The sequence below is a fragment of the Phalangium opilio genome, unplaced genomic scaffold (genome assembly GCF_054372755.1).
Source record: "Phalangium opilio isolate 3A_F unplaced genomic scaffold, DU_Popi_V2 ptg000079l_1, whole genome shotgun sequence".
Lineage (NCBI taxonomy): Eukaryota > Metazoa > Arthropoda > Arachnida > Opiliones > Phalangiidae > Phalangium > Phalangium opilio.
In genome coordinates, this window is record NW_028324187.1 from 6,690,909 (window position 1) to 6,718,270 (window position 27,362).

At 37.0% G+C, this 27,362-nt stretch overlaps 1 protein-coding gene across 4 annotated transcripts; it reads left to right on the top strand.

Annotated features, from left to right (window-relative positions):
* The first annotated feature begins 17 nt into the window (after window positions 1-17).
* Fak (protein tyrosine kinase 2 Fak) lies at window positions 18-26,583 on the top strand. 4 transcript variants are annotated; one of them, XM_089846077.1, is made up of 22 exons: window positions 18-205; window positions 15,549-15,765; window positions 16,148-16,323; window positions 16,487-16,574; window positions 16,735-16,929; window positions 17,033-17,173; window positions 17,307-17,495; window positions 17,611-17,722; window positions 17,888-17,929; window positions 18,209-18,280; window positions 19,584-19,634; window positions 19,719-19,892; window positions 19,960-20,060; window positions 20,119-20,425; window positions 20,503-20,819; window positions 20,877-21,062; window positions 22,300-22,410; window positions 22,509-22,623; window positions 22,701-22,774; window positions 23,144-23,278; window positions 24,038-24,118; window positions 24,225-26,583. In XM_089846077.1, the coding sequence occupies exons 1-22, from the start codon at window positions 120-122 to the stop codon at window positions 24,855-24,857; spliced, it is 3,603 nt and encodes a 1,200-aa protein (XP_089702203.1). In that variant the 5' UTR covers window positions 18-119; the 3' UTR covers window positions 24,858-26,583. The 4 variants fall into 4 exon arrangements, with proteins under 4 accessions (XP_089702203.1, XP_089702201.1, XP_089702199.1 ...); XM_089846075.1 differs by lacking the exon at window positions 18-205 and adding an exon at window positions 5,111-6,024 and having other exon boundaries at window positions 22,710-22,774; XM_089846073.1 differs by lacking the exon at window positions 18-205 and adding an exon at window positions 5,112-6,024.
* Window positions 26,584-27,362: the final 779 nt, after the last annotated feature.

Sequence of the window (27,362 nt, forward strand, 5' to 3'; positions counted from 1 at the left end):
AATGCGGCATAAGAAAACAAACAAAAAAAAAAGTTTGGTTCTTTTTCAAGATGGTGAGAGTGTTTGTGCGAGTTTAACATTAATTATTGTTTTAAATTAAGTAAAATTGAATTGCGCGGATGCATTCGCGAGGACATAGTATATCTTCGACCGTCGATTCGCCCGTCAGACAACCATCAGCCGAAAAATTGAAAGAATGTTCAAAGTAAGTCAATTTATAAGTTACATTTTGGGGTGTTCCTTTAAGCCTTGTCCTATCTTTTGTAGTAACTAGTAAGCTAATTGCTGTTTGATAGATACATTCTGACCATGATAGTGTAATAAATGTTTGTCAGGCAGTTTACTGTACGCGCCATAGGCCTTAATTAGTCGAAAGAATTTGAGGTGCCGACATAAACGACGAATGTCAGTGGATGGCTCTAGCAAATGTAGACACTGGGGGATAATATCATGATAATGATTGCAAACCCATCCCCACAGTTTTAGGTTGGGTAAGGTTCTGCTTAATGGGGGGTCGGTTTATGGTTATCATCGAGCCTCGCAATAAAAATTAGATGGAGCATTTTCCATTTCAATAAGGGTTTGCTGAACACTATTAAGTAGCTTTGATAAATATCCACTAATCAATACCAAGTTGAACAGACATGCTTTAAGGCATACATGTTTTCACATTTATAGAGTAATATCAGTTCTACGTATGCAAACGTCATACCCTTCTATCTCTTAGCTTAGTGTCATCCCCCCTACCAGGCGCGTACAGTATCCCCTCTTACAAAAGCGCGCCTAGAGGGAGGGATACACCGTCTACTCCCCTCTCTACCGACACTACTCTATAAAGATAAAGCCAAACGCATTTTATAACAACCCCGTTTTATTGCGGGGTCAGGGAGATATGTCTTAAAAGAGTGTGAAGGAATAATTAGGCCTATCATAACTACACTAAAGAAAAGTAAAATTTAGGAAAAATATGAAAAAATGCAAAAGTTTAATATTTTCTAAAAATCCAATTTAAACAGAAGTATAAGGGCTGATATTATGTTTTAAAGCTCATATTTTATTCATCTTATTGTTCATAGTTTCACCAAAATAATTGGGGGGTTAATGCAATACCTTATTTGGTTTTCGATTGTGATGTATTTTTGCCCTTTGATCGGTACTACTTGTTTTATTTCATAGAGTATAGTAAGCCGGAGCCCCTACTTATATGAGTACATAAAACCAGAGTATATAGTTCTGTTTATTTTTTTTTGCTTTGGTATCAGTTTTTGGGATAGCAAAATGACCAGGAATGACCCATACCTGACCTTTACTTACCTTTTAAAAATTACCATTAACCCTTGTGAGATTTTGTATCTCACTTTATATTGCGTACTCGCACTTATCAACTCACGATTTATACGTTAGAGAAAGGGTTTATTGTGGAATTAATTTTCGTTTTTTGGAATGAATGAAATTTTTTCAACCTTGGGGGCAACATTCCCCTCCGCCCCTGATCTAAGGCACCTCCTTGTCTTCAATTATGTTTTTACCGCTGCTGTCGTTAGAGGAAGATAATTCGCAATTTAATACAAGGTTATAATACCTTACCTATTCAATAAATAACACTTTTTAACGTAGGTTGAACCTTTTTCGGGTTTTTTCCCCTCGGTTTTGTCTTGTTGAAAATAATAGTGCCCCGATTTGTTATGTCCGAGGGGCAAACCACTTTACACGGACGTTACTATTAAGTAGTATAGGTGCAATGAAATGACCACCAAAAATTTAAGAAAAAATCTTCATTTTCCGGGCGTTTCAACTGATTTTATTAATATCAAGAAGGGATATCTAGTTTACTAGGGAGAAGGTTTAAGATGCCTAAGTATTCGCGCGAGGCCATAGTCCCAGTCCCCCTTTCAAAATACAAGGGGGGACGTAAAAGGAGGCCGGGCTATTTCGCTGCCTCTCCTCAGTTGGAAAATACGTAATTTTCGTCATTCGCGTCGCGCTGACGTGAGTTTTCAAGAACCAATGAGATGCTGGTTGTAATTTAGAGGATTAACTCCGGACCTACGTTAGTTTGGACTGGAGATAAAGCTAGAAATGTGGAGCGAATATATACCTTCTCCCTAGTAAACTAGTTATCACTCCTTGCTAATATTAAGTTAGTACAGTGGTTGATATCCCATTATGTACTTTATGGTAGGCTTTTTGGACTTCAACTAACCCGCCCGCCGCCATCTTTTAAAATGGCGGCACGATAAATAATAAAAATGTCCCGACTCTTAGCGGCTAGTAGCCTATAAAGTCAAATCCGCAGAAATTTAAGATTTGTGGAAACAGTGGAGTCATTTGTGCAAGGCTCTCTTATCGAGTAACGTTATCCCTGTTAAACGTAAACACCGACGCTTTTTATCATACAAAACCCAGCTGCCCCCTCTCTCTTAATTTATGTAGAGCCGAAGTAAGGCGAAAATAGAGGTCGTAACCTTCAAACCATTATCGCAAATCCTTGCAATTTCATTCCATTTATAGTGTTTATGTCCTAGCCTTTGTTATTTTCCGTTTTACTTCGTTACCAAATTGGAATTCCGGGGATGCAAATGTCCAAAAAAAAAAGAAGAAAGAAGCTTTTGCAAGTTGAGGTTTTTGTCGGTCATTAGTGTAGCCACTCTTAATCGTTTTTAATTAATTCTGGTGGCTCCCCTACACGAGCCAGAACAAACCCCCTTAATTGTGCCCTCGCCTGTCCCCCATAATACCCACCAGGATTTTTTGAAGAACTGGTTATTAAATTCCTATTGCAATTAAGGAAGAATTAACCCTTTCGTTTCTTGCGCATAATACAATTTTGAATTTTGTATGAACCTTAATAAAGCTTTGTATAGAACCCATCATCTTGTGTCTTATTTGTTCTATAATATTGCATTTAAATTTACATAAAACGCGGTGCATTGGCAATTCCAAACATGGCTTTACTCATTTATGTTAATAGGTTAATTAATTAAACGCAGGGTAAAACGGGAAATCAAGTGATTTTATTGATTATTCTACCAAGAAGTGATATCTAGTTTACTAGGGAGAAGGTATAACTTCGCCCCACATTTCTAGCTTTATCTCCAGTCCAAACGTACGTAGGTCCGGAGTTAATCCCCGCCGCCTCTAAATTACAACCAGCATCTCATTGGTTCTTGAAAACTCACGTCAGCGCGACGCGAATGATAACAAAAATTACTTGTGTTTTCCGACTGAGGAGAGGCAGCAAAATAGCCCGGCCTGCTTTTACGTCCCCTCTTGTATTTTGAAAGGGGGGCTGGGAATATGACACGCGCGAATACTTAGGCATCTTATACCTTCTCCCTAATAAACTAGATATCGCTTCTTGATTTAAATAATTATGAGACCGATCCCCATACTGAACCTTAGCGCGTGCCCCTTAAAATCATACCGCCAGTTCAAAGTCTATTTTTGTATTTTTCAAATATGAAACCGTGAAATTTTCTTTCAAAAACGACAATGCCTTTCTTTGAATCTCAAATTTCATAAGTTAGGACCCGCGCAGTTTCCTTTTGTTTTTATTCCCCAAAATTTATTTTTTCGGCATTCACTCTTTGTAATGAAACTAAATCGGTTTTGGTTCTATAGACTAATGACGGCCCTATCCCTTTGACTGTACTAGGCTATATGGAAACGTAATATGGGTTGCTATTATAGTATTTAACTCCGGCCATTTGCCATTATGTCCCGGGCTAAAAGAAAATAAAACGGTTAGGTCGGAAAGAAATATGTTTTCAGTTGTCTCGGACAGGGTTTTGTGAAGAAATGGTTGAGGGAAGGTTTTTGTTAGGGGATTAGTAACTAAAAGGACCCATTTCTATAATTTTACCACATCATTTCCAAAGACTATTTGGGGTTTTACAGACAGGAAACCCGGTAGCTTAGGTAGTTATTTAAAAAAAATAAGGTGTTAGGCCTTGATGTACTGCTACCAATGATCCGCTCTGTTGAATTATATCCCTATTTGAGTTTTACGACCGCAAATTCATCTGCTCTTCTTTCAACTATCATCCCCAACAGGAAGTTCCAAGTTTATTATTATTATTATAACATACCTATGGAATTTTGTATTATTATTCTCTTATTACTTTAATCGGCTTCATGTTAATTTAAATTTATTTTAAATGTTAAAAAATGTTGGTTTCTGAATCGTCGAATTTTGGTTCAGTTCAACCCTAAACGTCACAACCGATTTAGTTCATTTGTTGTCTGTTGACCTTAGTTTTGAAGCGAAGCGACAGCAGATATAGATTATTATTTTAATAATTCATTTCCGTTTGACGGACTAAAAGGGATGTTCTAGTATCGTCACTTCCTGTACAAAATCCACGTCGCGTAACGAAGGTCGCTATGTCTTTATTTGGCATGTTTGTTATATTAATGCCGCCTCTATACCAAATCCGTCAGAAGTATATAATTATTATGCGTAGAAGTGTTTCATGATGGTTGAAAAAAATTGGGTACACTTTTTCAGAATAGACTCCCCTTATAGAGCCTCTCTGATGAGATCAGATTGGATGTCTTATGTGCTTACTGACTGGTGTAGTTGTCTGTCAACGTTGAAAGGCTAACACTGAAAAATAAATAGAAATATTAAGCATTTTTACGTAATTATGTTTAATTTTTAGCCTTCAGTATTGATCTTTTAAAAAAATAAAATAAAAATAAATATTTCTCATGAATTTGCAATTTTATTTCCATATTTCTGAGTATTTTGAAAAAAAAAAATCATTGAACTTAAATTAACTTGAAATGGAGATAAATCGCTTAATTCTAGTCTTATTTTCGAGAGAGATCACCATTTTTCTTAAGACTTCTGAAAGATCTATACTTCAGAAGAACCCGGAACTCATTAAGAAAGGACAGACTAACGTCTGTACGCCATTAGCCCCCCTCTCATTTTGACATTTATCGTGACGTTGTGCATGGTATAACATTTCCATCCTCCCCCCCCCCCCCGGTATCGGAGCGGAGTTTGTCTAGTTTCGGAGAAAGTGGATGCAAGGACGAAAACGCCAGACGTAAAATCGTATCATAACTAGTTTTCTCGCCACTGGATAAACTTCTCTCCGCAGTCTACGCTTTCCAGTCTCTCTCTCTGTCTCTCTCTTTCGCGTTATCTTTTGTTTCAACGAGTGCATGCGACGTGCGTCCAGGTGTAGTCAGCTGTTCTCGTGGCGCCCCAATACAACGCGTGATCTGTGATAGATACACCGGTAAACCCGCGTAACCGTTTATGTTGCTTGGCCTCACAACGGACAGATTACCATGTGCCTCCTCTCCTCCTAAATTTGCTGGATTTTAAATTTTAAATCTGTTGAAATTTCAGTTTTCACTGAGAGGAACCTTTTTTAGGTTTTATTGGAATTTAGATTATATTGTTTTTTGTAATTTATTCAGGGTATTTTGCCATGTCGCGTTAATTTCTTGCGCAACAGTTTAATGTGAAAATTAAAGTTTAGAGAAAGTAATACGATACCGGTAGTGATTTTTTTCATTAACTGCAACCCTTGTTTTATTGTGACTTCCACTTAATTATAACGGTTACATTTATCTTTATTGTGTTATTAATTATAACAATTATAATATCCTTCCGCTAAGTACACTTTTCGACGTCTTCGGCTCGCGTTTTATCCACTTCTTTGAAATTTTTACTTTTCACAAAATTTCTCGCGGTAAAAGTATTGATCAGACCCATCCTGGCTGGCTGGGTGGTTGTTAGCGTTCATTTTACGTGTCGACCAGAATCAAAATAGTGTCTGTGTTACGCGGTGGACGGTTTTCCAACGATGCTTGTGAACAGTTCAAGTCTGTTGGTGGTAACGGACGCTGTAACGCGTCATGGAAGATGAAGTTGTGTCAAACGTACGTGTGTTGTTATTTGCAAGTTTCCCCCGTGTCTTCAGCCTACGAATTCGAAGTTGACGATCAGGATCAGTCCAGTTTCTGGTATTGGAAAAGTCCAGGAAGTAATTACTACGATGTATTGAGGTAACTTAGTCTTTAACATAGTTTATACATAGAGTGGGGGGGGGGGTTTAAAATAGGCCTCGGCAGTAATATATTGGTTTTAAACATATAGTAGGAATTTATAATAACGTCTTAATTGCGATGATGTGATACATCTGAAAGTTTCAGGTATTAAATATGATTCTATAAACAGTATTTCCATTGAAATGTTTTTAAGTAACGGCTAAACCATTTTGCAACTTTAAATTATCAGTGAAATCGTAGTCTACATATTGATTTCTGTATGTTTCACTATGAAAATTGGTCTTATAATTTGAAATTAGTCATTTTATCTTATTGGGGCCTATTTTTATGGATGATTTTTGTTAGTCTTTCGCTAGCGGTTGCAATCTTGTCTAAGAATTTTAACTTGGTGATAGTCAAATATAGCGATACCAAGTATTAGGCCTAACTCCAAACGACTTTAATTCCTGAGTCTGGTTTGCGTTTGGTTTCAATTTGAGTTTGGGCAGGAAATAACGCGACAACTGTTAATGGATACAATTACTATTAAAGTTTGGAAGTAGTATATAGATACATCGTTGTTCGGTTTCCCGAGTTACTAAATAAATTTTATCTCGACGTATCCTGTTCTTTCGTTTCATTAAGTGATGACATTGACGACAGACAACCTAATTGATAAAACAACCGTAACAATATGTAGATTTATTCTTGTCAACATTTTTTATCTTCTCATTTTATAAGTGATAGAGCGTATTTATTAAATATTTGAAATTGGAAACGTGTATAACATAACTTGGCATTTCTTAATGAAAGGCATGAAATTAATAGGTTTGTATCTTCAATAATATTGTTTGTTTGTTTATGCATGCTTGCAGTATTTATTACTTCATATTTTTCTTATTTATAATTTTTGAAAGCGGTTTGTAGAGAGTTTCTATAGTCTAAACCATAAGTTCATAAGATATGTTCATTCCATAAGTTTGTTACTGGTAACTTAGAAACTGGAGCTTGTTATGAAGTGACACTGACGTAGGTCATAGATTCGAGGTGACTGGGGTGCTGTCAAAGGCTTAGTACTGCAGACTAAATAGGAACTAGATGGCTTGCAAAATTAACCACCACCGAGTGTAGTACTTCAATTCTCGCTTGTCGTTCACTCGAACTAGTTATCTCGAGCTGTAAGTCTCTCAGTAGCATTACGAAGTATGGGTAGTGTCATACTTATAAAAGGAACATATCTTATGAACTTATGTCTAAACTATAGGGTCGTAAACAAGTAGGAATATGAGCCTCGCGGCTAAGATAAATGGGAGAAAAACATGATATTTTTAATTGTTATCATTGATAAGATAAGATTGGCTTTTGAACAGTTAGGTACTACCGTTAGAGAACATTGTACTCTGATGTCGTTTTGATGTGCTTTTATATTTTCGTATATAGTCAACTTTTGAAGTATATAAATTTAATGAATTATGATAAGGAGAACTTTACAAGATCTTGTTTTGTTTGAGAGTGCTTTATTAACCTATCTAGAGACCGTTAAAAATTTACGCGATTTACAAACTCTTGTTAAGAAAAATTTACATAATTTCTTAGTGGAAAAGCTATCTCTTGAACTCTAAACTGGTATTGTGGTATTATTTTTTATAGTTTTCTTGGTAGCTTGGGAGTGTTTTTATGCACTATTTGTGCGAGACTATGCCCAATTTCTTAAAAGAGGGATTGGTTTAGCTTAACCTTTTTCAAGACGTATTTAAATTTCTTAGCATTTAGTTGACACACGTCTTAAGAATGCTTCATTTAACGTTTCTGTCTCATACTGAAGGGGTTATATGAAATATTTAAAATACCCATCTTAAATAATGCCAAAATGATTAGCCTCTTTCAAAATTAAGAAGAGAATTATTCCGAGATTATGTAAATTTCAGAGAATTCTAATTAAGGTTTTTTTCGGATTACATACACTAACTAAACTGATGAGATTTGAAAATATTTAATAACTACGGCCTTAATACGCAATTTTTGCGCTTGAATGAATAGTTTCCCAGATTTAAAGACGCCATATTTCTCTAGATTACTCAAAGTTTTTTAATTTAGTATTACAATAAAAAAAATTTTATTGTAATTTTATTCTGCACGTCGAGTCAAAGCATATGGAGATAGTTAAATGACAAAATTCGTTCTCATATGTAGCCTACATATTAAAATTCTACATCCACGTGATCGTACACGTGCCCCCTGGAAGGTGTTTGTGTGTATTGTCTGTGTATCTTGCTCAACACGTGCAATTTTCTCTCGTTTCTTAATTTCCTTTTGAAACGAAGCGATTTGGGTTAATATTTTCTAGGTTATTGGTTTTTGACCTGACTCGCGACGACAGAAAACAAAGGCCTACGCTTTCTTTTTCTCTTTCCCGATGCCGCGTTGTCGTTGATTGTGGGTAATCGTGTTATAGGCAATATAACCACTTTCCACTTAGGGTTAACGCCCGAAAGATAAATTTTTTTCTTTTGGTAATTCAAATAGCATAATGGTGGCTCGAGACGACTTGGTCAATAGGAGATTTTATTTTTTTTGGAAAGTCCACGATTATTTTTTTGTATTTTTACCAAGAAGTGATATCTAGTTTATTAGGGAGATGTTATAAGATGCCTAAGTATTCGCGCCGCGCCATAGTCCCAGCCCCCCTTTCCAAAATACAAGGGGGACGTAAAAGGAGACCGGGCTATTTCGCTGCCTTTCCTCAGTCGGAAAATACAACGTAATTTTAGTTATCATTGGCGTCGCGCTGACGTGAGTTTTCAAGAACCAATGAGATGCATGCTGGTTGTAATTTAGAGGCGGCGGGGATTAACTCCGGACCTACTACGTTTGGACTGGAGATAAAGCTGGAAATGTGGCGCGAATTTATACCTTCTCCCTAATAAACTAGATATCACTTCTTGTTATTACTTTGGATCTTGTTGCTTTATTTTTGGATTAGCGTCATAGACACCGGGTGTTGAAACTACATAAAATGCTTAAACCCTCAAAGGTGTAATAAATTAGTGAAAATAAAAACAACTCTAAGGCTTAACTATAGAAGTTAGTGATTATTATTTAAATTAAACCATGATGGGGCGTATTTAGATAATTTATTTATTTAATCTTTTCATAATTTAACTTCTGTCTTAAATAAAACTATCAATTTTTGCGACGAGTTCCTCAATTTTTTTGAACAAGGTTATATACTCTAACCTTCAAGGTTTTTTAAACAATAGATTTAGTCCAATAATTATAATTGTTATTTCAAACCCATGACTGATAACAGCTTCATATATAAAAGGTCAGTCGGCGTTGAGTAAGTTAAACCAGTTCGTCCATTCCTTTCACAGAGATGGATCGTCAATCTAGGTTAAACTTTGTCTTTTTGCTAGTCGGTTTTTTACTTATAACCATTAAAAGTGCAGATAGTTACGGTATTTCGTCGTACCTGAGTACCGTCTGTCCCGTTACCTCCGAACTATCCCAACTTCTGGTACTATCCGAGCGATTATGTGTAACAAGTTTGAGTTTGGACAATGACTTAGAATGCCAGAGCGATTGCAAGTTCATTTTACAAAGACTCGATCGAGAATGTCACTATTCAAATGACATCATTAGCAACGTTTCTACGTCATTCAACGTTCCAAAGTCCTGCTTCGATTTTCCCAGAAATGACTCGACATACTCCGGTAACGAAATCAGTCCAATTGTCTTCAAGCCATGTTCGGAAGTTATCGGGGATAGTTTCCAGGGTATGGTCATGACGTTTACTTCCGATACCGGTAATCAAGTTGCGGATATTGATGGTTGCCATTTCAGCGACGAAGTAATCGAGGCTAAGAATAGAATTAGGCTTAGCTACGCTGTCCGACCTTCAAACATCAGCGACGTAGTGCCGTACTCTGCATTTGTATCGGACGTTAACGAAGTCCTGGACAGTGTCGTGGAATTTAACAAAATGTTAAATCAATCCAAAATCGAGCCCTTGGTTAAAGTAGCTAAGTCAATCAGCAAGTTCTTGGGTCCTGTTGGTGCCGCTTTCCAAATTTTGGCTTTCCTTTTTCCTGATGATACTGCGAATGCGCAACACAAAGAAATACTCGAACGTTTTGATAGATTGGAAAGAGAAATTAAAGAAATCAGTATTAAATTAGACGATGTTAAAAATCACGTATCTAAAGAGTTTTTTCAGGCAAAATTATGGGAATATGTGGAAAACTTGAACAATCTCGAACACGATATTCGTAGGTTTGTTGAGACGCCGACTGAACATACCAAATTATTTCTAGAAAAGAAATGCGCCACTAACGTAGCTTCGGAAGTTGTTCAAAATTTCGAGCTACTTTTCGAACAATATTCTTTTTATAAGTTATCAGACCTTTACGACTGGGATAGAGAAAGGTTTCAGGGGTTAATAGGTAAACCCAGTTTAAGTTACATGTTGCGAGCCGTATTAGCTCAAATGAAATGCGTCGGTGTTTTAAACGGTAAACAAGCTGATTTTCAAACTTATTCCAATGATTTTCAGAAAATGATTAAAGCAGTTGGGGATAAAATAGTGTACGTACACGATGATTATATTCCGGACAATGCTATAAGCCAACGATTAGAATCGGACTTAACTAAGTTATTAAGAGAACACGAATTGCGTGATAATCGTGAAACTTCATTGGCTATTTTCAATGCCATCGCATCCAAGTATAACTTTTTCAAATGGTCTATTAACATTTATAGCGTCGTTTATGGATTTGACAATCACGGGATGAACACCAATTGTTTCAAGTGTATAGGTAGAGGAAATAGTGGTTCCTTTTGGGCTACTAATATTTATGGTAAAAATGTAAACGTTATGTACACGAATGAACCTTTTAGCTTTCGTGGTGACTTCAATTCTTTTAGGTTAGCGTTAATTTTAGGTCCAGATGATACTAGACCAAAAATAAAAGCTATTAGCGGCCTTGACAGAAGAATTAGGAATATCTTCATTGAAAAAAGAGGCAGTGGTTTACATTGTTCTAGCCAGACTGGTTTCTTTCTTTATGAAACACGGTTACCGCGTGAAATGGAAAACAATTGGTTTATGAAGCATACCCGTCGGAGATTTACATTGGTGGCAAGTTATTGATTAGAAAATTAAAATTTGGAACTCGTAAATATATATAATCAGGGATAGATTTAATTTTAGAAGTAGGAACGGTTAGTATTTACTTCAGTCCGACTCATAGCCCAGTATAGATAGAGCCCCTCCCTCCAACACGTAACGAAAAGTTTAAATTATTTTATTGGCTCGCTTAAACAACGTTTTGATGACGTTGCTGACGGGGACGGCGAAAAATATGTAATTTCTTTTTACCTCTGTCGCTAAGACCCGCCTCTTCTTTCGTGCCCCCCCCCGTCCCGGGGAAGGGGGTCCGGGACTTTGACGCGCGCCCACATTACTCTGTTCTCCATTCCTACTTCTATAATTAAATTTATCTCTGATACAATATAATATAATTATACTAATAAACTAGAGAAACCACAAATTTATAATTTGTACTATGGAATCTTAAAAAATCTTTGTTATTATACAGCGAACTTCGCTTTTTTTTAGTAAATAAAATTTATGCCTATTTATTTTGGACAGTAAAAATCGTTTTAATTATCATTTACAAACATATTTGCCTAGAGATGAAAGACGCAAACTTCCTATAGCATTTTTTTCCCAATTAATTTTCTACCTTTTAATAGATTTTACGATTTTTTCCCGCTTCAATATCCCTTTAAAGTTATTTAATGTTCTGCTAAAGTTTCGTATGATGTCAACATCTTTATTTATTTCAAAATTTCATTTCATTTCGAATTCATTTGCTTCATATCTCGGTCACAATCTCAAGTTTGTATTTTTTTTCTTCTCTTTTTATTCTGTTGGACATAGGTGGGTGGGTCTCCTCTTTAATTTGTAGTAGGGATACCTTTACGTCGAATTAAGGCTATCATTTGCTAGAATATTTTTTCCCCGGTGGGAAAACGGCGAGAGTAAATTACGTTGATGACGTAAACATTGACTCTTAACGTCGTCGACTGCAACCCACGTTTATAAATTGAGTTAAAGAATGCGCCTTTTTCAGGAATATAACTTTCTTATTTTTTTTTTTTGAGTTCCCTCGAATTCCAGGATAGTTTTGTCATAACAAGAAGTGATATCTATAGTTTATTAGGGAGAAGGTATAAATTCGCCTCCACATTTCCAGCTTTATCTCCAGTCCAAACGTAGGTCCGGAGTTAATCCCCGCCTCTAAATTACAACTAGCAGCATCTCATTGGTTCTTGAAAACTCACGTCAGCTTGACGCGAATGATAACGAAAATTACTTGTATTTTCCGACTGAGGAGAGGCAGCGAAATAGCCCGGCCTCCTTTTACGTCCCCCCTCTCCTTGTATTTTGAAAGGGGGGCTGGGACTATGGCGCGCGAATACTTAGGCATCTTATACCTTCTCCCTAATAAACTAGATATCACTTCTTGGTCATACATGGTATAGCTAGGGTATAGCTAGAATAATTATATAAAATGAATGTTGTTTTCCGCATTATTTTTTTGCGTATTTCAGTAAGGGTTATTGGTCGTATTAAACGTTTAGTATAATCTAATCGAACAGGTATTCGAATTAAACACGTTTAAGTTTCTAAATATCTGGTTTTAAGTTACCCGTATCGCATAGTAGCGCCGTAACAATTTGTCGCGGTTTTCATGATTATCTGTCCATTCTAAATCTTTGAAAACAGCTCATTATTATTCAAGACCACACCACTGCCGTATACGTCACCTTAAACTACTTTTTCTTTTTCTCCTTTTTTATTATAGTATTAGTCCGCCGTAGTTTCTTAACAGCTTAAAGTTCAAATGAAGAAACATTAATAAAAGTCCAAATTATCTCCTTAACGTGACACGATGTTATCGTTCTAATAGTTTTATGTTAAATAGATTATAATTATTCCAAAGGTGTATGTTCAAAGCGTTTTCAGAATATTAATAGTACAGTTAACTATTTAGAAATGGTGTTATCATTAAAACATGTCGTTACTGTTTACTAATTGAGTCCTATTTCGTGATTTGTTTGTAAATGATTTAAATATTGACGGAAGTAATTAGATATAAAAATGAATGATTTGCCCAGAGGCGAGTTAACATTTTCTACTGGGGCCAGGACAAAATGGCTGCCTAATTCCATAGAGTTGAAAGTTCAAGCCCCCGTTGTTGGCACGCCCCTGGATTTGCCGAGGGGCTCGTCACTTTGTAAACGAGCCCCTGGCCTGTTTGTTGGTTTCTCCGCAAGGAAATGAATACAAACTTCTAACTCATTTACATAAATAAGTATCATAGAGATGCAACAGTAATTTCCTGTGTCACTTCTATAATTTCCCGTACAAAGGGAAAGAAAGGGCCTCTTTCGGAATTTGTTTTAAAACAAATACAGAAAAGGAAATTTTCGATATATAATATTTTTGTTGCTTTTGGTGTTTTGTAAAAGGTTGAACCGGTTTGGCTCGTTGCGATTAAAATGGGTTATATATACTACGTAAGCTTCGAGGCCTAAAGGCAAGGCGCGAAAACTTCTTGAAGCAAACGCCGGCGTCTTGAGGGCCCCGACTGACCTATAGAGTTCAATTGAACTCCTTTCTTTTTGCCACAGCTTCCTTTTCACTTTTAAGTCATTTCTGGTTTCTTTTATACCATTAATGATACCTCCCTCCTTGTCTTTAATGACGTTATGGTTATGCTAAGGAGTTGTAGTGTTCATCCATAAGTTCAGCTAATTTACTATTGTCACCTCTCCGAGTTTAAGTTACGATGACGTCACTGGACGTATCTATTGAGAGCTTTCAGTTGGAGCTGAGTCTCGTGACATAATTTACGCTGCCATATTGGTGGGTTTAAAGCAGGAATGAAGCTGAGACCACCCAACCAATATGGCTACCAGAACAGCGGTAAGACTTGGGAGAGTGTGACGTACTAGTACTATACCATCTGAAAGCTCTCTACGTGCGTGTCCAAAAATTGTTAAAGAGGCATACTCCAGAATTCAAACGTCAACAATAGCTATGTTTAAAATGATTTTAGGAATAACATTCCTTAAAACGACTTAATTAAGGTAAATTAATGGCAATTAAATTAGTTAATATCAATTATGTTTATTTAATTATTGAAGAAAAACATCTTAATTGGGTCTCGACACGGAGAGGTTTTTTTTGGTTTTACCCAACTTGTTTTTAGTATAATCTGGCTAGTGCGAACGGACTCTTTGTAAGGTATACTTTAAGTGCCTATGAACTCCGTTAAGATAACGTATGTCCTGGACTTATCGAAATCTGAAGAGGATTTACATCTTTTCGAGCCATTTTAATCTGGGTTTAACTTGGGCTAATCTTTCTATGCCTTTTACCATTTTCTGTTGATGATACTAAAGAATTATAGCGTTAAGTTGGACTCGTCTTCCTGCTAGGGTATTATTTTCCAATCCGAAATAACTAGAGAAAAAAAAACACTTTTCTTTTTGAGGGGGTGGTACCGTACCATACGGTAGGTCTAAAAATAAGTTGACTATTTTGGTCCCGACTTTTGACAGTTTTGTCGCGTTTACGGGGTAGGCAAGGCAACCCCTGATAGCCCCTACTGAACATTTCAGTAACGATCTTAATCATCTTGTTTCAAACATGACATTAGTAGAGGGGCGAGGCTTATCACCACCCCCATCAAAAGTAACTGTCATGGGTGCCCTCCCCAGAGGACCCAGATTCTTCTTGTCTTCGTTTTTGTTTGGAATATTTTTGTCATGGTCTAGGAATGTGACTTAAATATAAATTAATTTTGAAATAAATGGTGCAGTATTGTACGTCTTACCATAAGTTTATAAGTGATATATTCCTTCCATAAGTATGACAATACCTATACTTCGTAATCCTAGAGGCTTACAGCTCGAGATAACTAGTTCGAGAACGACAAACGAGAATTGAATGGCTACACTCGGTTATTTTTGCAGTTCATTTAGTTCCTATTTAGTCTGTACTAAGCCTTTGACATCGCCCCAGTCACCAGGCGTCGCTTTACCTCGAATCTGTGACCTACGTCACTTCATTCATGACAAGCTCCAGTTTGTAACCGGTGACAAACTTATGGTGAACACATCTTATGAACTTATGGTCTTACGAAGTGTAAATTAAACTAAGGTTTAAGAACTCGAGACTCACTCAAGCGTTACCTTTATTTTCATAAATTTCCCCCTCAGTTCCGAACGTTCTAGTCCAAGATATACCTACTCTATTGTATTTCTTTTGTCTTACCCAACACTTAAAGACTAGCTAAGCATCACCACGGTTGTTTATAAAAATTCTAACCAGGTGTTTGCGTTTTCAAACCGTAGGTAATTAAAATAAACCACGAAGATAATAATAATTGTCACGCATTTCTTCCTTCCTGGCCAGGTGATTTACCGAATCTTAATTCCTCCTTTGTTTCTTGTCCTTTGTTTTCTCGTAGGATGCAGGATGAGACGGGGGGTGAAGGGACTTGGGACAAAGGGACAATGCAACTGACTTCCTCCTCAAGTGCCAACGCTCACGCCCAGTTAGAATTAGGTGCCATGACTGATTCCGCCATGGATAGGTTTCAAAAGGAGCCCCTAAAAGTTCATTTACATACTGGTGGCAGTGGTGGATACAATTCCATTAAATTTGGGGATGCTGTCGATGTTCGGGTAAGGAAACTCAATCATTTTAACACTTCTACCTATATTGTGTGTTGAAAATGGACCAAAAAGGTCAGGGAAAAGTCAGGGAATTTGGTTAAAGTGGGTTAAAGTTCAATCATCCAGCTGGGCGACTTTCTAAACGCCGTTTGGAGAGATCACGTTTGACCAGACACCAAAATCGGTAGATCGCTCTACAATGTTTTACGTTAATTATTCAAAACTGCGATTTAATCGCAGTTGTCAAGTTATATTTAAAACAATGACAATTAGGCCTAAACAATCTGGGGAAATCGTTTAAAACAGGTCAGGGAAAACCTGGAAAAGTCAGGGAATTTCAATCAGAACTGCTACTCTGTGTTAGTAACACTTCGGGAGGGTCTTATTGTAGGGTATCATTCAATTGGTGACTGGTCGTCAAACCGGTGGAAAATGTTACTACGAAGGTCTTTACGCTATGCGTATGCGACACACACTCTCCGAAGAAACGCATTGGCTTCACGTCGACACAACAATGTTTCAAGTACTAGAAAAATATCAGTCTCGGCATCCTGCAGACCAATGGAGGTAAATAAGTTTACCAACTATGCTATATGTTACGTCACACGTTAGTTTTTGTACACGTTATTGAAGAAAGCGCTTAACAGCTAGTGGTCAACAGAAGACCACTGTTGTGTTGGGTATTAAAGCATTAAAATGAAAAAGAAACTTTATCTTTTTTTTTATGAAGATACGAGCTGAGAGTACGCTACCTCCCAAACAACTTAAGAGATTTATTTGAAAAAGACAGATCTACGTTTCAGTATTTTTATGAACAGGTAATTAAATACTTCTCAGCTTTAAGTTAGAGTGCAATTCTCTTATGGAAGGATTTAAACTAAATTTAAATTCAAAAGAATATTAACAAAGTTGCGGGCAAAATATGTCTAAACAATTGTGTTCATCATTTTTCTTGATTGATTGGTTGACGCGCCTTAGGTTAAAGATGACTATTTGCGTCTTGAATCAAATATTGAGCAGGACCTGGCAATACAACTTTGTTGCGTAGAAATTCGTCGTTATTTCAAAGACATGACGCACATTGCCCTTGATAAAAAGTCTAATTTTGAATATCTCGAAAAAGATGTTGGACTTCATAAATTTCTTCCTTCTACTGTGATAACTGGCAATAAGGTAAAGGGACATCCTGATTTGTGTCAGATACGCTGAGTCTTTTCTAAATGCGAGCTCAACAATTCATTTGTTAAAGCGCAATTTGTATGGCATTTCTTTCCAGCCAAAAGTTTTAAGGAAGATGATTCAGAGTCATTTCAAAAAATTTTCCGCCTTGAGCGAAGTCGATTGCATGTTCAAATTCTTGGAAATGGTCAACCCAGTCTTGCGCTATGATCGAGAGTTTTTTAAATGTGAATTGGGGGTAAGATATTCTTTACTATAGAGTAGTGTCATCTCGCGTTACGTCTCCGTTGTCTAACTTCAGTCAACTGCCATCGCTTGAGCTTTTGTTTCTAATCTATCTATTGTTTGAACCATTCTTTGGTTGAGTGTAGACCGGTTGGAGCGTGCCCGTTTTATTAGTTGTTGGACCGGAAGTGGGCATTAGTTACTTGACCGATAGGAGTAGCGCACCAACTCGAGTGACGAGTTTCCAACAAGTTCAAAGTTTACAGACTGTAATTAGCGAATACGAAACAAGCAACAAAGCTATTTTGCAACTTAAAGTCGCTGGAGCCGCTGAGGTGAGTCTCCACACTGTTGTATTACCATTTGCGGTTTTAATGTTCTAGCGAAAGTATTACAACAGAGCACTGTTAATTTCTTAATTTAATTACGATTACGGGGTTAATATTTCAGGTGTTAAGTATTTCTTGCCCCAGTCTACCAGTTGCCGAAAGTATAGCGGATCTCATTGACGGTTATTGTCGACTATTCCAAGGAACGCTGAATTCCTTTTGGAATAGAAAAGGTGTGATATACTGTTACTATGTATGATCGTACGTCTCTCCCCAAAAAACAAAATGACTAATCAATGTATTTCTTAACCCATTAATGAAGCAATTGCTGATAACGTGTTTTGCTTGTGCAATAAAAGCTAATTTCTTAATATCCCCAATTTTTGTAAAACCCGCAGCTTCCTTATGGATTTCTCGCTCCTGTCAAACTCTACAACAAGGTGTGTTGTATTGCTTAATTTCCTTAATATTTGCTCACTTACGCTTAATTACTAACGAGGTAATTAACGATAACTTTTAATTGTCCTTGTAACGCCTCATGTTTTCGCTAGAATCTCCTAAAGGTGAACATTTGTTTTTTATTGTGTATATATATTTTTAATTTTTATACTAATGTTGATTTTAACTTTAATTTCAACGTAAATAAATACGGGGTAGTCGAGTTATTTGTGGTTTTGAGGGGTATAACAATTCCTTTCTCTTGATTTGAATTATTGTAGACGCACATCCTCCTAAATATCGTCACGGAAAGAAAAACCATTCTAGTGAAAAACACGGAAGTGGTATATCAGGTATGTTGTTGTTCTTTATCAATAACTAAGTACAAAAACGCGATTTAACTATGTTTAATCCGTGTGGTTATGTAATTGGGTAGGCATTTCTCAAGTTTATGTAGCACTCTAAGTATCGTTACACAGTGTATAGTACTCATAGATCGTTGTTGGGTTCTGTACAACCTTAGCACATTGTAAACAACACGGAGTATTGCAAAATTATTTTTAAACCTTGTATTTTTCGGAATTTCATATTACACTATGCAATTCGGTCCATTTTCGCGGTATAACTTAATAGCCCTTAACTATATTAACAACTGATACACCCATAACCACGTCAGTTGATGTACAACCTTAGCACATTGGAAACCACACGGAGTTTTGCAAAATAATTTTTGTCCATTTATTTTCGGAATTTCATATTGCACTATGCAATTCGGGCCATTTTTGCGGTATAACTTAAGGTTCACGGGTAGTTGAGCGGTTTTCAAAAGAGCGTTTTGGAATAAAGCGGTTCCTAAAACAGCGGTTTGCAAAACCGCGTGGAAGCAAAACCGCAGTTGCTGTTTCCGCGATTCTCAATACAGCGCTATTTCCCAAAACAGCGGTTGCTCTTTCCGCCCAAACTGTGATTGATAGGGAGGGAAATATCTATTATATTAAGTATATAGGACAAAGAACAATATTATGCAAAAAGGAGTAATGTTATATCGGAAGTAAATATAAAACATAATTTTTTGGAAAAGGCATATTATTTGGGAAGTTAATGAAGATAAACAACAATATTTTGGAAAAGGCGTACTTTCGTACGCTCAAGATATAAACGCTGTAATCAAAATGCGCTAAAACGAGAAATGGCTATAATGGCAAACGCGTTTATGAAAAAGCCGTTTAGGACAATGCTGTATTGATAACACGCCCAATCGATAACATACCTAACTTAATAGCCTTTAACTATATTAACAACTGATACACCCATAACCACGTCAGTTGATGTACAACCTTAGCACATTGGAAACCACACGTAGCATTACAAAAAGATTTTTTTTCCTTGCATTTTTCGGAATTTCATATTACGCCATGCAATTCAGTTCATTTTCGCGATGTATCTTTAACAGTCCTTAACTATATTGACACCTGAACACCCATAACCACGTCAGTTGATGCACATTTAACAATAAAGCTATTAGTTGAACTTTCTTTGTTTGAGTTGTAACTTCACGTAACGCGATGCAACTTCGCGAATGCGTGTGAACAACTTTGTCGCGTATAGCTATCGGTTTTCTGACAACAGTTACAACGAATATCGTTTATTGTTTAGAGGATTATGCGGAAATTGTTGACGAAGAAGGTGATTACTCAACACCAACTGGTAGGTCACTATTGAAACCGCGTACAAAATTGTAATGGTTTTGCAATCGGTAATATTTAATATTTTGTAAATACGTAAAACCAGCCAAAGACTATGAATTACTGAGATCGAGTATAAAACTTGGTGAAATAATTGGTGAGGGTCAATTCGGGGACGTGCACAAAGGGACGTATAACTATAAGGATGATCAGAATGTTGGTGTGGCCGTCAAAACTTGTAAAGAAGAGTCAATGGGAGAGAAATTTCTTGAAGAAGCTTGTAAGGAAGCGATTAACGATAATCTAAATTAAAGAGGGAATTAAATGGAATTAATTTTCTTCGTAAGATATTATGCAACAATTTGATCATCCTCATATTGTCAAGCTAGTCGGTATCTGTTCAGAATCGCCAATATGGATTGTCATGGAATTGGCCAAACACGGAGAAGTAAGACAGTTACCATTTAACTTGTTTTGCGCCTTGTTTGATCAAAATTTCTGTTAAGATGCGGGCATATCTCCAAAACAACCGAAACCACCTTGATTTGGCCACACTTATTCTGTACGCGTATCAACTGAGCACGGCTCTTTCTTACTTGGAAAGTAAAAAGTTTGTTCATCGCGATATCGCCGCTAGAAATGTCTTGGTATCCGCGCACGATTGCGTCAAATTGGGAGATTTCGGGCTTTCTCGTTGGGTCGAGGACCAGTCCTATTATAAAGCTTCCAAAGGGAAACTACCCATCAAATGGATGGCTCCCGAATCCATCAATTTCAGGAGGTTCACTACCGCCAGTGATGTTTGGATGTTTGGTGGGTTTAACATGGAATTAGTGGTCTGCAAACATGCTTTTTTTACTAAAACGTGTCTTGGGTTGCGCGTTGCCAAGGTGTCTGTATGTGGGAAATCCTTATGATGGGCGTGAAACCTTTCCAAGGCGTCAAGAACAACGACGTCATTGGAAGGATAGAGAATGGCGAGCGTTTACCCCTCCCCCAGAATTGTCCCCCCAGACTGTATAGTCTAATGTCGCAATGCTGGTCGTACGAACCTTCCAAGAGACCCAGTTTCCAAGATATCAAACAGACGCTCAGCGAAATTCTGATGGAGGAACGTAGGCAGCTGGAAGAGACGCTCAGAAGAGAGAATAGACGCGTTCAAGCAGTCTCCTGGGGATCCTCGGGCTCTGATGAACCACCACCAAAGGTCAGAATCAGTTTTTGCGTCTTACCAATGTTCCCATTAACTTTTCGTACACTTCAGCCAGCTAGATTTCCCGCTGATCGTAATAGTTCCTCGACTTTGCAATCTCTACCTCCGACAAACCCTTCGACGTACATTGTGGCTCAAGACCCGGAAGTTTTGGCGCATTTAATGCAGGAGAATGCCATGAATATTCCACCGGCGTGGGCCTACACGGCACCCGCTTCTCCCTCAAATACATTTACGGTAGATCCCAGAGCGGCCGAGCTGACCGCGGCTACGTCCGTTTCCCCATTACCTTTTGAAGCACCCAAAAGGGGAAGTCTGCTAATACCACAGGTTTGGAACCCGCGCTCCATCGACAGTTATTTTAGTAGCCCGTTGACTTAGTTGATATCGAAAGTTCAATTCAATTTATTAACACACCATTTTATTTATTTATTTATTTTGAAAGTAAGCTCGAGTTTATTGCAGTTTATTCAATTTTCCTTTAAACCAATATTATTTGGAGCCAAGTATGTTATTAATTATTTAATTTGAACCATTTTTAATTAAGCATGGAGCATGGTTCCTTTTTAATTTATATTTTTTTATTATTATTATTATTTTAATTTTATTAGAGCACGGCTTCCCCTCTTTTGTTGCCTTTTTAATTTTTATTAAATTATAATTTTAAGCGCAGCGTTACAAAAATGAGTTAAACTTCTCGTTACTATTAAGACACGGATTCTCTCTTCTTAAATGTTGTACCGCGCTCAAGTAATTAGACACTGATTCCCGCGCTTAAGCAGTTATTTAGACACGGATTCCCGCGCTTTAGTACTAGCATAAGTTTATAAGATATGTTCCATTAGTATGTCACTACCCATACTTCGTAATGTTAGAGGCATAATGAGAGCTAGTTCAAGAACGACGTGAGAATTGACTACACTCGGTTTTGTAGCCCATCCTCCTATTTAGTCTGTACTAAGCCTTTGACAGCGACTCACTAGGCGTCGCTTTACGAGAATCTATGACGTTTCACCTACGTCACTTCATGACAAGCTCATTAACGAGTGACACACTTATGGAACATATCTTATAAACTTATGGTACTAGGACACCGATACCCGCTCTTAAGAACTTACCATGACACGGATTCTCTGTTCTTAGGTCTTATACCGCGGTTAAGTACTTACCATGACACGGATTCTCTGTTCTTAGGTCTTATACCGCGGTTAAGTACTTACCATGACACGGATTCTCTGTTCTTAGGTCTTATACCGCGGTTAAGTACTTACCATGACACGGATTCTCTGTTCTTAGGTCTTATACCGCGGTTAAGTACTTATTAAGACACTGATTCTATGTTCTCAAATGTTATACTACGCGTAAATCGCCATAAAACACGATATTTTGAAACGCATTTTTGTAACGGTTCTACACATTAATCCAGAAGCTAATACTTAATCTTTTTATGGGGTGGGCCTACTTATAATTTTAGGAAGAGGAGGAACGTGTGCATTTAGAAGAATTGGACCAGAAATTTCTCGAAATGAAATTGCAACAACAACAAAAGGAATCGGAAGAAGATTCAAGATGGCTGGCCGAGGAGGTATGACGCAATTGTTAAAAAATGCTCCCAGTTGTTAAATAATTCCTATAAAATCCTATATTATTCTATATTCACTTATAATCTGTATTTCTTTTCAGGCACGTAAAAGGTTATCGTGTAGCGACCGTTCCGATACGGATAGCTTAGACACGGATGGTGGTCCATCTTCACCTGGTGGATCTGTACATAGTAACCCATCCGCGTCAGTCGCTGGTAAATTAACCTAATCTATTTACGTAACACTTTACTGTAGGCATAATTATAACACGTGAGGTATTGTTTTATATTAGTTTCTATAGGGGAAGGAGATTCCAGTATGATCAACGGCAAAGACGACTCTTCGCATAGTCTCGTCTCTGATAAGGTATGTCCTCTTTGGTTCAATCGCGAAATCGTAGATACTTACCACTCACGATTAGCCAGAAATTCAGGGTGGTGGCCATCTTGAATTTCTGGATATCAGTATAGAGTGCTGTCAGTTGTGACGTCAGATCCAAGGTTAAACGTCACGAGTCTGCCTTTAGCAATGGGCGGCCATGACAGTTACCGTTTTTTCTTTATGGGGAAAACAACATGGGTGACGTCACACTGGCGCTTCTGACAGCACTCTATAGGTACAACTACTGATCTACTAATTAGGGTCGTCTTTCAAGATGGTCGCCATCTTTGAAGGTCATCCTAACTGGTGGGTATCAACTACTGTCGTGACGATAGACACATTGTTTTCTTTTAGCCTTCTTCGCCTATGGAAGTTGACCGTGCCGGCGATTCTGTCTATGAATGCACAACGAGCGTTGTCAGATCAGTAATGTTACTTTCTCAGGGAGTTCAACAAGCCAAAGTCACAGAATATCTTGACCTAGTCAAAGTAAGTCAACTTATTTCGAGTTTCTGCGTGCGTACTTGGAGATATTCTTTATCGTTTGCCGAGGGGTCGGACGTTTGTCAAAATCCCGTACACTTCGTTTGAAATCTGTTTAAAATCTCTCTCGAAAATCTCGAAATCCCGAAATCTCACGTCAAAATCTAAAAATCTTAAAATCTCACGTCAAAATCTGAAAACTTTAAATCCCTACCTTAAAATCTGAAAATCCCGAAATCCCTATTTTAAAATCTGAAAATCCCGAAATCTTCACCAAAAATCCCGAAATCTCACATTAAAATCTAGAAATCCCGAAATCTTAACGTAAAATCCCAAAATCTCATCCTAAAATCAAAATCTGAAAATCTCCTCGAAATCCGAAAATCTCCTCAAAATCTGAAAATCTCCTACAAAATCTGAAAATCTTGTTCCAAAGCCCGAAATCTCCTTCAAAATCTGAAAATCCTGAACAAAATCCCGAAATCTTCTTCGAAATCTGAAAATCGCGTTCAAAATCTGAAAATCTCCTTTAAAATCCCGAAATCTTAAAATCTTGGACTAGATTTCCAGATTTCTAAAATCTGAGTCAGAATCTCAAAATCTGGGGTAAAATCTCAAAATCTGGGGTAAAATCTCAAAATCTGGGGTAAAATCTCAAAATCTTTGTCAAAATCTTAAAATCTCAAAATCCCGTACACTAAAATGCCGAACGTCCGACCCCTCGTCGTTTGCTAATAAATATTTGGTGGTTTTTTTTAAAAAAAGAGAGTTGGCTTGGAGCTACGAAATCTTTTATCAAGCGTTGACTCATTGGTTGTTCAATTTCCAAGTTGGGCTCACAGAGAGGTATGTCCGAAAATATTTTTAGAGCGGATTACGAACTAATGATACAAGTTTTAATGAGTTATAACCGCGCAGTTATAACGTTTTGTCAATTCAAATATCTTGGTAGATTGAAATGGCGCACAAAGTTCTCAGTAAAGACATGGCGGTTCTGGTTCAAGCCATGAAACAAGCTCAGAAATACGCGCGAACTACATTGGACATGGAATATCGTAAAGGTATGCTAGCATCCGCGCACGCTCTCGCGATGGATGCTAAAAACCTCTTGGACACTGTGGATTCGGTTCGCGTCCGATTGGATACGCTTAAAACTAGTTCTCCTAGTTCCGCCGCTACGAACACTTCCGCCATTTCCGCCATTTCGGTCAGTTCAGCTATTTCCGAATCGAGCAGCGTTAGTACGACGAGTTCCTTGGTTGATAGCGGAGCTCCGCCTACCACCGACTCCGCCTTTAGCGGCGATGCGGAAGAATCTATTATTATGGCAACGACGCTAAGTCTTGGCGAATGCGAATCGCAGTTTTCTATGGAGAATTCGTCGCGGTTTGCGACACCGCATTCGTTAGAAGGAGGCGCTTCTTTTAATAACCAACGGGTGACGTGGAGCGATTTGTCTAGCCATGACGTGTGTATATCCAGTTCTAGTCCTAAAAGGGTTAAAACCCCCGTTATATCGTCGCCAACCGCGACTAGCGCGTCTAATCCCGTTTCGGAAGCTAGTATGTCCTTCGAAGTTAGGTGAATACTGAATACTTCCGGTTTCGAGCCCCCCCCCCCTGCTTCAAAGATAGTGAACTAAGCCAATAAGGTAATGATTTTTATTTAATTAGGGCTGACGCGTCAAAACTCAATTAATTAAACTAAGGACTCTTAATTACGTTTTTCTTTCTGATTGTAAAATTATTTCCGCAGTCGTCTTATTTTCTTAAAAAACACACTAAGTTAGTGTAGTAATGTAGTTAATTAATAATTAATAATTAACAGCCCTAATTAATTGAAAATTATGTAAATTCTTGTATTAGTTCACTCTCATTCTCCGATTGTTCAACAAATTTTAAAAATAAGTAATCGCCTATGAACTAATTATCGTCTTAAAAACCAAACAAATTAATTAATTAATTAATTAATCTTCACGAATTAATTACTTACTTCCGTCACTGCGTTCAGGCAGCGATCATTTTAACCTAATTACAATGTTTGGAACTTATATTATACATATATATATATAGGTTTGCATACGTCAAAAGGTAAGGGAAGCAGAGTGACGTCAGAGAACGTAAGTTAAGTTAAGTTTAAGCGGAAGTAATTTTTTTCTTTCCAAACCAAAAATAATTTCATATGAAACGCGAACGCGGCAATTTAATTAATAAAAATGCCGAAAAAGGAGGCAACTGACCACTGTAATCTTATTTTCCTTATTAAGTCTCAATGTACATGTACAAATTCTTCTATTCTAATATTTACACTTAATTTAGTGTAAATTTAATTTTTATCATTAAGCCTTGATTAAATTCATCATAAATCTTAATTTTTCTACACTGTTCTATGCAAAAATATGCGTAGATTCAAAACACCCTTCTTGTTTTCATTTGTAATACCTCACTTTAATAAAACTTTTCGCGTAAGCCTTGGTCCAGCTGCTTACCAGTTTTACATCTTTAAACTGAGCATGCGTGGTGCCACGTGGCGTTGCGCGTAATATAAGTTAGTGGTGTATTTGGAAATGAATCTTAACGTATTTTTATTTTTCAAATCAAAATCGTTGTAACACCTGAATTTATCGTCGGTTTTTTTTTTTACCAAATTTGAAAGTAGGCGCAATTTTTGGTTCCATTTGCCAGCGCCACCCTAAAATTTCGTTAGGTCAATAAATTTAAAAACTACAAAGTGATAACGAGAATATTTATTGTAAGACACACACTGGTAATGCTCAAAAACACTCGTGAAATAAATCAAATTTGGTATCAAGAAATAATTTTTAAGATATAGGCAAACTAATTAATTTGGTCAAAAATATTCTAGTTTCTCAGACGATCTATTTATCTAAAACGTTTTGTTAGATTGTATTTTGAAGTTATCAGCTTACGCGCAAAAGAATGACGACTCCCGGAACACCTTGTTTTACGAGCATTTCCAGTGTGCTATCGATAAAAACTTACGAAGTGATTAAAAATATTTGGACTTTTGTTTTCTAATAAATCTACGAATACGAATACAAAATAGAGAGCAGACCTTAACTCGGGATAAAAAAAAGTGTCTAATAATTAATATTTTAAATGAAATGTTTTAATTTCTACCATTATATAAATATAATATAATGTATATAGCTTGACATTCCCCATTCAAGGAATATATTCTATACTTTCCAATAGCAATTGTACGTACCTAATTTTGTGTAGAATTATCACAGAAAATAGCTTTCTAATATTAATACAGAGTTAATAAAATTATCAATAGATTGTCCATAATTAACGTATTCAATTATTTTTCTAAGCTACTTTATTTCAGAGGTACGTTTCCAGGCCAGGTGTTTCGCGCGTCACTTAGAACCGTACGTATATTAACAAGTTGGAAAAACCAAAATATTACCTCTCCGAGTCAAGAGGTAACTATTACTACAAACTTATTAACCTAGATATCAAGGGCGTCGGAAGCCGGGGGCAGGGTGGGCTCAAGCCCCCTCGATTTTTGAACCTGGGGGGCTAAGCCCCCTCAGAATTTAGGCCAAAAAAAGTATAAATAATATAAATGTTAATAATACCAGTAAAAATAAATAGATTTTAAAATACGCCTCAACTGTTAACCCTGTATTCTCATAACTACATTCACAACTGGTTTGCAGTATAAACACTATTGTCTCGTTTCACCTCAACGATATTCTTAGTTAGCCAACATCAGTGTTAACGTTAAATACCACCAAAGCTGACCTGTGGTTACACGCAATGAAAGTCAATGCGCACCGTAACAGGAATGAATCTCCGAAGTTGCAACCCGATTACGAATAGCCCTTTCACTGATCTAATTACCACAATGATGCTTTCTCCTATTATTGTAGTTTCTGTGAATTTATTGCAGTTTCTGTGTGTTTTATTGCAGTTTCTGTGTGTTTTATTGCAGTTTCTGTGTGTTTTATTGTAGTTTCTGTGTGTTTTATTGTAGTTTCTGTGCGTTTTATTGCAGTTTCTGTGTGTTTTATTGTAGTTTCTGTGCGTTTTATTGCAGTTTCTGTGTGTTTTATTGTAGTTTC

Excerpts from the sequence above, each read along its gene's own strand:
- Fak (XM_089846073.1), top strand. The coding sequence starts at position 5,882 with ATGAAGTTGTGTCAAACGTACGTGTGTTGTTATTTGCAAGTTTCCCCC. Across the intron at positions 19,893-19,959 it reads GAAATTTCTTGAAGAAGCTT|ATATTATGCAACAATTTGAT; the intron begins GTAAGGAAGCGA and ends TTTCTTCGTAAG. Across the intron at positions 20,426-20,502 it reads CAGTGATGTTTGGATGTTTG|GTGTCTGTATGTGGGAAATC; the intron begins GTGGGTTTAACA and ends CGCGTTGCCAAG.